The sequence below is a fragment of the Sphaeramia orbicularis genome, chromosome 24 (assembly GCF_902148855.1).
Source record: "Sphaeramia orbicularis chromosome 24, fSphaOr1.1, whole genome shotgun sequence".
In the NCBI taxonomy this organism is placed as follows: domain Eukaryota; kingdom Metazoa; phylum Chordata; class Actinopteri; order Kurtiformes; family Apogonidae; genus Sphaeramia; species Sphaeramia orbicularis.
The window spans coordinates 30,191,666-30,204,261 of record NC_043979.1 but is presented as its reverse complement, the minus strand read 5'-3'; the positions used below and the strand labels follow the sequence as shown (position 1 = coordinate 30,204,261).

At 37.3% G+C, this 12,596-nt stretch overlaps 1 protein-coding gene across 7 annotated transcripts in view; it reads left to right on the top strand.

Moving 5' to 3' along the window:
- Positions 1-12,596, top strand: part of lama2 (laminin, alpha 2) — a 400,339-nt gene that overhangs the window by 378,284 nt on the left and 9,459 nt on the right. For 6 of the 7 annotated variants that reach the window (XM_030128899.1, XM_030128898.1, XM_030128896.1 and 3 more), the window contains 2 exons: positions 1,028-1,105; positions 10,301-10,413. In XM_030128899.1, the coding sequence (XP_029984759.1) occupies positions 1,028-1,105; positions 10,301-10,413 (191 nt within the window). The remainder of the gene's footprint in view (positions 1-1,027; positions 1,106-10,300; positions 10,414-12,596) is intronic. The other variant, XM_030128897.1, reaches the window with a different exon arrangement.

Below are 12,596 nucleotides of genomic sequence, written 5' to 3'. Positions count from 1 at the left end.
TACTTCTGAAGTGTACTGTATGTAGCACCCCTTGGTGTAGTCCAGGGGTATCCAACCCATGGCTCTGGGGCCACATACGGCTCATGGGCCCTTTTCCAGTGGCTCAATGTGGATTTGTCAAAAACCATATGGAAACCAATAACACTTTCTTTTTTTTTTTTTACATATTTTGCTATTATTGTCACAATCAAAAATATTGTAAAAATATAGACTGCACTCCAAATGAATTAAAAAAGTAGTATTAGTGGTAGTGAAAGTAGACTGCTTTTTAATTTTATGACACTGAAGGTAATCATCTGTATTCTTCATTGCAAAAAAAGCCTTCACATACTGGGTGATTTTTACTGCAACATGAAAATAGTGACACATTTCGCTGTTTTCTTCAGTTCTGTAATTTCTTTGTAGTTCTGTAAATGCACTGAAACTGTGATTTATTCTCCACATATTTTGTACAAACTAATCCTAAAGAGCTTCTTAAACAGTCACCACTTTGAGGAAAAATATAAGGGTATGCTTTGACTCCAGACCGTTTAGTTTTTCTAGGTTGCCAACCCATGGTCTAGTCAGTCGATTCAGACTTTGTTGTCTTTACATTTTTATTTGGTTTTTATTATTCACTGCTCTAATTGATGATGTCCTGACAACTGTCTCTAATTAGCCTCTTAAATCACAGTCCTTTTATTTTACTCCCAGTAAAAAATAAACTGAAACCAAACCATAATGCAGTAAATTCTCAGCTAAAATTTTATGATGTTTATTTGGAGACCAGCCATGACTTATTCTCCTCCAGAGGTTGAAGTCTAATATTTGTTGTGTTTGTTTTTGGGCCTTCATTTCAGAAAAAAAAAGGTTTTCTGAAGTTTTCTCCTTCATTTTATTAACTTCTCTGACCTTATATTTCTGTCATCATTATCTTGTTGTGTGTCTTATATAAGAGCTGTATGTTTGTGAAGAACACATCTCCCATTCTGGCTTTGTTGCTTCCACTAATCCCCTCTCTTCCCACTCCCACACTGCTGCCCTTCAGGAAGCTACGCCCCCCGCTGTACCTGCTGCTGTCACACCTGCTGCTGCTGCCCCGCCCACTGAACCGAGCCCTGACACGGTATACACACACAAATATGTTTAGACACAGCGGAACACAGTTTTCTTTAAGGTCCAGTGTGTAATATTTATGGAGATTTAGGATACTATACATGCAGAAATAGAAAAGTAATGCCATTAGTGTGTAATGACATGGGGAAAAAACTGAATTGTTGTGTTCTTGTTAATTTAGAGGGAGTGGTTGTCCTTCAGCGTCTGCATGTTATGTTATTACAGCAGGTGGCATCTAGCTTAGCACTGCTAGAATAACTAAAAACGGAGAATTAGTCTGGGCTCTCTTGGTTTATCTTTAATTTAGAAAGGATAGTTTCAACATTGTCAGACAAAAATGTTTCTTGGTGCAATTGTGCAGATCTGTTAACCAATCAGAGAAGCAATAGTCGTATCAAACCACATCTGACCCGCCCCATATCAGATGGATGGTTGTAGTTGGCACTACCCAGTCTAGGCTCAGTGGAAATCAGTCAGAAATGGGATCAGTGCCAGACTGATCTGCCAGAGCAAATGAACATTTGCTTTCAAGTAGGTACATCTGTTTCTCAGGTTCGGAGGTATCCAGCGTTAAGGTGTATTACCATCACATACTGTGTCTGAGTGGGGCCCAGAATTAATATCACCTCAACTAAAACCTCAGAACAGACAAAAACAAATACAAGGTGCATGTCCATCAATGTATCTACAAATACAGAACCAAAAAAGTTATGTATTCACTTGTTTTATTTTTTAGTCAATAGAAAGACCTGTAAATAAATACTGATACAATGAACATTTAATCTGTGTGCCTGATCAGCTAAATTATCCTGAATAAACAATACTCTGCTCATTTTATTACAGTTAGGTGCAGTGTAGCTCATAATGCAACAACAGCCTAGTTTATTCACTCCAAACCACTTCATGGAAACCTTAGCTCCCATATACTTAGAACCACTCTATAAAAACACATTAATACATTCATATTTTCCCAGTAGTCATTCCAGTCTCTCCTTTATTTGGAGCCTTTAAAGGAGTGATATTTTGCTTTTTTAAATGTAATTATGCATTTTAAAACATTTCTCTGTGCTCTACACAAACTGTAAATGCTATGCTTGGGTCTGAATTCTTCAATAATTCAACTCCACAGGTCCATCTTCAACCCTTTTTGTGAGCAATGACACGAAAAAGGTTGTTTTGAGCGCTGGCCCTTTAAATGTACATGACCCCATCCCCTTCCGGGTTGTTGACTGTGCGCTCAGTCCCGTTCAACCACTTAAGTTCATTAATACAACCAACAACTGAACATTTTAGGTAATTGGCTCAAAGTTTGGACATATTTTCAGTTTTTACTATAACCACTGCTGCTGATAAACAATTATGTCGTACTCGGAGAAGGGTTCGTCGGAAGTCTTGACCTTATATGTGCAAATGTCATAACATAACTAGTTATAGATGTAACAAATTAAGAAGGAATTGAAACGGGTTGTAGAAATCTAGAATGAATATAAAGATAGCTTTGCAGCACCTGGAGGGTTCAAATTCCAACTTTATGAACTATTAGGGTCCAAATACACAAATAAATGTACCAAAGACTAATAAAAGGGGGCTTAGCAAAATATGACCCCTTTAATAAATGTTCTGGTCGATCAAGGTTTGATTGACTGGTAGAATGACATGTCAGGTTGGATTTTTGGAGCTCCAGTTTATTTAATAAGATGCATTTAATCCTGACAGGCAGCTTGGCTGTAGTTGTGGTTAACAGGTTCCACAATCAAGAGAGTAAATTGACTTTGTTACAGAGTGCTTAATGAAGTTTTATGAAGTCAGTGAGCAATTTAGCATTAGCTCCTCACTAACCCCTTCTGCTCCTGTAGTTCTGCACCTTTTGTCAAAATATCGTCACTTCTAAAAATCCAACACGGCAATGGCAAAATAGCAAACTGATGCTTCAAATGGCAGTTCAAAAACCAATACAGTCTTCCTTCATTCACCAGTTATATACAGTCTATGATGTAAACTAGAGCTGTACAATATATCGTTTGAGAATCATCATTGCAATGTACGTGTGTGCAATAGTCACATCACAGGTCCTGCAATGTAGGAGGTAAATGAACTCAATGTGTTTACATCTAATTTCAACCTGGGTCCCTGACATCACAATTGTTCTTAATCAGTTTGCCGAAGCAGACCACGCCCCCTGCACATGGAGTGAGTTACTGGTCACAACATTGAAAAACGAGCAACGAACAAGAGAAAATCACTGAAAACATAGACTTGGTGCCAAAAAGAAAAGCAACGTCAGTTATCTGGAATTATTTTGGCCACAAGAAGGATGATATTGAAACACGTGTTCTGTGTCGACAGCCACAACGAGAGGAAACACAACTAATTTGTTTGACCATTTACGTCAGCACCGCACAGCTATTATATTCTCCTGAGTATTTTTTCATATTGCAGGGTTAAGAAAAATCCCAATGTCAGTTTTTTTCCAATATCATGCAGCCCTAATGTAAACACATACAGGGTGGGGAAGCAAAATTTACAATATTTTGAGGCAGGGATTGAAAGACAGTGTATGACCAATTAGTTTATTGAAAGTCATGAGAATTTATTTGCCACAAGAAAATTGACATAATAGAAAATGTTTTTATTCTATGTGTCCTCCTTCTTTCTCAATAACTGCCTTCACACACTTCCTCAAACTTGCACAAGTGTTCCTCAAATATTCGGGTGACAACTTCTCCCATTCTTCTTTAATAGTATCTTCCAGACTTTCTCTTAATAGTTTTGCTCATAGTCATTCTCTTCTTTCCATTATAAACAGTCTTTATGGACACTCCAACTATTTTTGAAATCTCCTTTGGTGTGACGAGTGCATTCAGCAAATCACACACTCTGACGTTTGCTTTCCTGATTACTCATATGGGCAAAAGTTTCTGAAAAGGTATGGATAATAGTGTTAGGTATGATTATGACATCAATATATGTTTGGTTTCAAAACAACTGACGTAGTGCCTGCTGAGAAAAAACAACAACTAAATGTTCATTGTAAATTTTGCTTCCCCACCCTGTATAATTTGTCTTTGTTTGAAGCCTATCAAAAGTTTGCATCAAATTGGTTTGATATCTAACTATTTAACCCACCTACTGACTTTGAGGAACTGTAGGGAAGTATGGTGTTTAGATATTTAGCTGATTGCAGTCTGTTTCACAGCAAGATCTTGTTAAATATTACACACCGAACCTTTAAGTGCTTTCCCTTTTACCATTTTAACAACGAATCCCCATGTGTGCATAAATCATTCACCTGCCATCGCTACTTAGAATTTTCTTCTCACTGCACAGAAACAGAAAATTGGATCCACTGTGCAAAGATTCAGACAATTCTGACAATCCTGCCTTGTTTCTATGATTAATAATGGAACTTGTCATAGTTTTTTTTTTTTTTTTTTAACAAAGTACTCATCGTATGAGGACATTTGAAGCACAATTAAGCAACAGTAACCACCAATGTACAGTTATTTGTAACACTGAATAGTTTTTGAATAGGTCCTGAGTTGGAAATTAGAACAGTTGTAGTATAAAGTTAATTACTACCAGGAGCCTAATCGTAGTAGTCTCTCTGAAACCTGTTTGAACCAGAGCAGGGACTGATCTCTTTAGGAAGACTGACACATACCCACACACAGGTTTGTCCTCACCTAGACACACACTAATACAAAATCCAGAATTAATGACTTCTAATTCTTTTGGTGTGACCTCCAAGGAAACACTAGCCGGTCTGAATGAAAGGCCGTCTGCCTATTGTTAGCTAAAGAGAAAGAAGGGGAAAGGATGAGAGCAAAGGGATGGAAGAAAAAGAGGAGTAGCTATAGAAGAGAGATATAGAGAGAAAAAAGGCACAGCCAGGAGCAGAAAAAGAGGGAAAAGGGGGAGTTTTTTTGTTTTTTTTTGTACAGAGCGCCTGCCTTTTGTTGGCTTAATGGAAAGACGGAGGAGAGAAAGCAGGAGAAGAATGAAAGGAGAGGGAAGGAAAGAGCTTCTGAGCAAGTGACGTCTCGCCTTTTGTTAGATAGTGGCAGAAATGGGGAGAGAAAAAAAAAAGAGGGAGGTTGAGGAGGAGGAGCGGATATGAGGACGGAGCACGATAAGAGGTGAGTGTCAGCTGTAACAAAGCAAGGTCACGGTGTGGAGAATGTCTTCACTTGAAAGAGAACAAGAGAGCAGAGCAGATTAAGACACACATACACCAACGTACACGCAAAGACTCAATCGTCTCAGATCCTCTAAGTTTGTCTCCCAGCTGAGGTATGGCAAAGCAGCTTAATGGGAGATGTATTCAAGAGACGAGTCGAGGGCCTGGAGAGGAGACGGAGGAAATTGAAAGGAAAAAAATTAAGGAAAAATAAAAGGAAAAGGGCCGAGGGAAACAGGTGAGGACGCGCTGAGCCGAGTCATCAAACAGACGAAAGCATAGACTGTGATATATCCGCCATATTGGACCAATCAAAACTGGCCTGTACATGACCTGGGTGGCATGTTTCTACTGTAGCTCAGAACGGATTTCCTCTTTTTCTTTTCTGTTTTATACTCATTCACTCATGATATTCAGTGTTAATATGTTTACCATCACATACAATGAGTGTGGACCAGTTAAAATCCACTCAATGAAAAACGCTTAACAAATGAAACAGTATCTCTAAGGAAGGATTTCATTCAATTGATTACAAACACACAAATCAACATGGAAGCTACAGTAATGGATAAAAAGCACTGTATTGTTTACACTTTTAACTAATTTTAGGGAGTGTTTTTTTTGGTTTGTTTTTGTTTTTTCCAGATTTACATTATGATCGGAGTCAGAAATGTGAAAAACAGCAACCATCTACCAGTAATGACCAGTCCAGTACAGCAGTGACTTAAATTTACAATCCAACAGCCAATATGTCTACATACAACATATGGACAAAAGTATTGGGACAGATTGGATTCAGGTGTTTCATTGGTAACAAGGGCTGGGATGTAAAGTGATAATGTCTCATTTATATAATTATGTGCTTTTGTTTAGTCTTCAAGGTTAATTGTATTTACACTTTCATCTAAAATACAGGGTGGGGAAGCAAAATTTACAATATTTTGAGGCAGGGATTGAAAGACAGTGTATGACCAATTAGTTTATTGAAAGTCATGAGAATTTATTTGCCACAAGAAAATTGACATAATAGAAAATGTTTTTATTCTATGTGTCCTCCTCCTTTCTCAATAACTGCCTTCACACGCTTCCTGAAACTTGCGCAAGTGTTCCTCAAATATTCAAGTGACAACTTCTCCCATTCTTCTTTAATAGTATCTTCCAGACTTTCTCGTAATAGTTTTGCTCATAGTCATTCTCTTCTTTCCATTATAAACAGTCTTTATGGACACTCCAACTATTTTTGAAATCTCCTTTGGTGTGACGAGTGCATTCAGCAAATCACACACTCTTTGACGTTTGCTTTCCTGATTACTCATATGGGCAAAAGTTTCTGAAAAGGTATGGATAATAGTGTTAGGTATGATTATGACATCAATATATGTTTGGTTTCAAAACAATTGACGTAGTGCCTGCTGAGAAAAAACAACTAAATGTTCATTGTAAATTTTGCTTCCCCACCCTGTATATGTCTACGCACAAAACCGAAGGAACAGAAAAGGCTCAGACAGGATCACTTGTCTCTTTATTATTAACTGTAATACAGATTTGTTTTTTGTTTTTTTGTCTTATGGTGTATAACCAGAAGGAGCAGCACTTCAGTGTTTTAAACCAACACACACACATCTGGTTTTAACCCATAAAGACTCAAACATCCATCACCGACCAAAAGCATTGACTGATTTAAACTGTTTAATACCTGTTGATCCACTAATGCTATCAATACATGTAAATAATTGGTGTAAAATACAGCTTGTCATCTTGTCATGGTCATCAGATATGACCCATTTGGATGTTCAGAGGCTCCATAGTTACGGTGGAAACACTGTCATCTTCTAACAACATTGATTCACGGGTAAAACCCATGGAGTTGGATCAATGACAGTTGATGGAAATGCTTGGTTTATGTTCAGTTAATGATAGATTATACTGCAAAAAGTCACTTTTTCTGCAGTTTTCTCTGATTTTGATATTTTAACCCTCAACTTTAATCTAAGCTTTAATAAACGTCTACATGATCAGTGAATTAAATACAGGAAAATTCCTGATTTATACTGATAAAATGCAAAATACAGAGGATACTATTATAATAAATGGTGATAACTCTTAAGAAAGGTTAGATATAGAGAAGATTTCATTTGGGGAGTGACACAAAAGTAGTGCTGGGTCTTTATGGGTATAGTAGCGCATGCATGCATGCTTCTAAAGTTAAATTTACATCTGTGATCCTCATCATTTGGTCAACTCACACCAGTAGGTAGATTATCAGGTGATAGTCCATTTCTGTCTTTCTATATAGCTAATGTTTTTAAATCAACTAAGGAACAAAAAGAAACTTTGCGTATTTGTCATAGCTCCTTCACTGTTTTCACAACTTTTACATACATTTCACTTTATTGTATTTATTGTATATAGTTTATATGACGTATCCAGGTTAGAGGAGATGGGATAGTGATATACAAGAGAAAGGAGGGAAATTATCACAGACAAAGAACAACTGAAAAATATGAGAAAAAATGAATGAAAAATAGGTAAATTAAGGAGTATGTACATTGAGAAAATGAAATGTTAAAAAATGCAGTTTACAGAAAGAGTGTGGGAGTGGAAAGCTAAAGAGCAAAATGAAGAGTATAGGTGAGAAAAAGGAGACTGGAGTCGGTAGAAGTTTGGAGAAAGAAGATGAAAGAAGAATCTGAACGGATACAGAGGCTTCAGGCAGAGAGGGATGAACACAAGAAGAGGCAAAGAAGGGAAAGACAATTTTTAGAGAGCAGGGAGGTGGATGAGGAGGGGATACTAGAGGAAAATCAAGAATTGAATGAATTACTTTTTTCAAGAGGAGAGGATAAGCAGAGGAGTGATTAAGAGAGAACAGGAAAGGAGCTGTGAGGGTAGAGAAATTAAAAAAAAAAAAAAAAAAAAAGCAAATACAGGAGGATGAAAAGGAGAAAGGAACAGGATTTGAGAATATGAACAAGAGCACAGGTTAAGAAAAGAAAAGGAAAGTTTGGCTGGTGGGAGTAGAACAGGCAGACGAGAAAGGACAGTAAAAAGAGTAAAAGGTGAGGAAAGAATGGGACAAGAGGAAATGAAAGGGGAGAAGAGTACGAAAGTGTGGAGAGGACAAGAATATCGTAGCATATGGGAGGACAGGAGGGAGACATTAAATGAGAGAGATACTTGGACAAGAAGAAAAGATTGGAGATGTGGGAGGAATAAAAAAGAAACTAGTAGAAAAAAGAACTGCAGGAGCAAGGCATAAAAAAGCCCATTTTATGACTCCTGTTTGTACTTTCTCATATATAACAACACTGACATCTTCTGGTCAGTGGTGGAACTGCACGTTGTGAGAGCAGTCATTTGAATCGGAATTAATCTGCAACCAGTATGGACTAAAATCAAATGGAAATCAAACTGTGGTGATCCTTGTTTAGTTGAAATACCGGCAATGTATGATTAGAATCAAACTTGGGGAAGATCTGTTGATTTAAGGCCAAATCTATTTCAGCAAAACCTGATTTAAAGTGGATGAAACAAACACAAACTGATGAAAGATGGTTGCAATCGAACCGATTTTAGAATCTAAACGCTGTAAATGAGTGGGAATGTAAATTATGTTAATCTCATGATCCAACGCGTATTAAGAGTGTGTTTTTAATTTTATAACTGTTTTTATGGAGACTCCAAAATAATGTGTTCTCTTAGGGATGAACTGTATACATTTATATCTTCATTTTGCATTTTCCAATTAAAATCATGTATTATGCTTTATTTAATTCACTGGTTACGAAGATATTGATCAAAGCTCTGAGTAAATTCAGAGGTTTTTATATCGCAACAGAAAAACTGAAGCAAAAGCAACGTTTTCAACAAAATGTATAATGTAAGAAGTTGTTTATAACCACTGTTTTCTGTCAAACTACATTTACTGGTGAATCAATGTTGCAGAAAATGACAGTTTTTCCATGTTCACTATAGAGCCACTAAACATCCAAATGGGTCATATCTGATTTCAGTGAAAAGAAGAGAAAGTGTATTTCCCCTCAAGTATTTCAAACTCAGTTTTATTGTCATTAGATCAATGGTACATGATAGAACAAAATGTAGCTATCAAGGTCTCAGTTTGTAGCATATGAAAGAATAAAATCTAAAATGGAATATATAAATGGTAAGTAGGGTAGAATAAAACTACCATAAGAAATATGTCAAAAAAAACAAAAACAAAAAAAAAGAAAAACATAATCCTACATGTTTTGGCCCCGCCCCGTGTCCGTCCCATTGATGTCCGTCCGATCGATGTTGCAGCACGGGACACGGGAGGGTGTTTGGGTGCAGTGCCGCTGTTGCACCACAGGAGGGCAGTATGGCACCACGGGTACAATGCCGCTAGTAAAATAAATTCTTAATATATACAAAATTTCTCAGTATGTCGCAACAGTAACAGTTAAAGTGGTGGTGCATATGAAAGAATAAAATCTAAAATAGAATATATAAATGGTTAGTAGGGTAGAATAACACTACCAAAAAAACATTTAAAAAAAAGATAAAAAAAAAAAATAAAACAAATTCTTAATATGTACAAAATTTCATAGTTTGCAGAACAGTAACAGTTTAAGTGGTGCATATAGCAGCAGCAATAATGATATAAAGTGGCAATTTAACTGTATTGATAGGATTAGAGGATCAAAAGTTTTATATCAGTAGATGTTTTTGGTCATAGGTGACTGTTAAGGTGTTTTAAGGTTAATTGATTAATATAAAATATTGTTTCATTACACGTTAACAATGACTATAAGATGTTTTTTGCATTGCACATGCAAGGCCTGACATATAAATCCTAGTTTCATCTTGTTAGTTTTATGTAAAGCCCTATTTTATGCCCCATTCAGGTCTCTGCAGCTCTGAGGCAAAACCCTATTAGTGTGACTGACGTGTTCTGTCCAGGTGTTAAGGTTCCTGTTGACAAGAGGCAATAGGTGCAGTGCAGTGAAACCCTGTCAGAGTAACTGACATGTTATGTTCAATCTCCAGGATTCATGTGCTTCAGCTGTGGCCCCGACGGCGCTGGAGCAGGCCTATCAGTTTGGACTGACCCGAAACAGCCACATGAGCTTCGCCTTCGATGACACCAAAGTCAGAGAAAGGTACGTCTTCAGGATTAATTCTGTTTTACCACGGTACATAAACTTACACAAATAACACTGAACCTTTACAGAAATTAACAATAGCATCTAAATGAATATGATCATTTAAGCTGGATATGTTGACCACACTCACACATCTGTTTATATATTTTCTACATGTAAACATACTCAGTGCAGGAAAGTGTGACCTGTGTGTGACCCCTGTGTTGCGTGACTTCATATATATTGTCAGGTTTTTGCCTCGATCCCTCACTGTGGATGGCAGCAGTTGTAAATAAATAAAAAGAAAAAGCGCGAGTGACTGAAAGTTGAGCAGAATCCAGGAAAACATGTTGTATAAATAATAAGATGTTGAATTAGAGAATGTGTTCTTGACTTGACCAACCTTAAAGTCAACCTTTTGTTCAATAATATGACAGGAATAAAAACACACACATATACACACACTGTCTCCAAATGGTACAGGAGTATTCAGAAACCTTGACTCCCATCCAAAAGAAATGGAATCTGTTGTGTAGAAAATCTGTCAATATTTTTTTTTTCCAGGAATTTTGTTTGTATTTGTTTGGAAAATGTAAATGTTTCAGCATGTTTACTGTTACTGTTATCTAATACCAAGTTGATTTAGCAGTGGATTCAGTAGGTTAGCTTTAATGAGGTGAGTTTCCAGAATGTGTAAGGAAAAAAAGCAGACATTGTCGTTGAAGCTGCAACTCTTGGTTTCAAAGAGCTTCGGCCATTTGTATTAGTGTCTATGGTTTAACTTCAGTGCATAGATACATGAGTAGACATCTACAAACATGAGAGTGTGTGTGTTTTTGATGCTATCTGGTGGTGTATCTTTTACTTATAGTCTTATAGTCTCAGTATTGTCCTTTTTCTCGTGTCAGTGATAGAAAACCCACATACACACTGTCTCCAGTGCTTTGCGGTAATATTTCACACTATACTTCATGCCAAACTCTGAATTGTCTGTATACATATTTAGATGGGAAAATATTGTATATCTGTATGACAGATTAATTTGGTATTTTAACAACGATAAATAAGGGAAACAAGTGCAAATCTTTAAATATAATCCCAATAGCCTAAATTGTCAAAACATGAATGAACAAGTGGTACCAGGCACAACAAACCCCGCCCCTCGCACATATTGTTGCTTATTTTGTCATTGATCCAGCGGATGTCATCATGTCTATGCATGTGCTAATGTCAGCATATCAATTGCCTCTATATATGTGCCAGTGGCGGCTGCTCATCTTTCAGACAGGGGAAGCTCATTGTCGGCTTACGTAAAAAAAAAATTGTCAAGTTATTTAAACATAAATTCGGCTCTCCCTTCCTTTTTAAGAAAATGGTCAGTGACCTTATCGTACCAAACAGGCGTCTTTTCCAAGGACTTAACTAGTGTCCTCTTCAGCTGGGCTGCTTAGATTGCCTTGGCCCAGTGTGTTGTGGGTGTAAGACTTCAGCCTTTTTAAACTAGAGATGCTCCTTTCACTCTGACCTAGCCGACAGTTTGATTGATTTAACTATCTACAAAACAATATTAAACTCGAACAAGAAATGATTAAATTATGTAACCGAAACAAGAAAACGCTGAAATTATGTTAAATTGAAACAAGGAAGTACAATGAGTGTGTTTTATTTACAGTGCAAGAAATGAACAAGTAATTTCGTAGTGGTTTCTCTCCATTTCACAGCAGAATGTGTGACGGTATTAAACTGAACTGTGTCAGTGAAGGAATAGATCTCAAAATAGCTGTCAATCAAACGGGATTCAGCCTTTCGACTGATCATCCAATCAGCACGCAGGATTCTGGCGTCCAGCCCGGCCGAGCTCCGCCCACAGCTCCATTCACCCCCAGAGACGCCCGGCGTCCAGGGGCGGGACAACATCGTGGCATTTATCCAATTACCGTCCAGTTTTGAGGCAATGAAAAAAACTGTTCCACTCAGTCCCATTGAAGCCCAGAGACGCCCGGCGTCTACGGACAAATGCACTGAGCAGAGATCGAATGACAAAACAGCGCAACGGGAATGGAGGAGAAGTGAACAACATCGCGTCCGTTGATTTGTGATAAAGCTGATTCTGAACGTACTCATCTTTGAGATGAACGTGTTCTAACACATTTGTAGTCAATGAAATGTCAACACAACCGTACATATTTAACCATTTAATT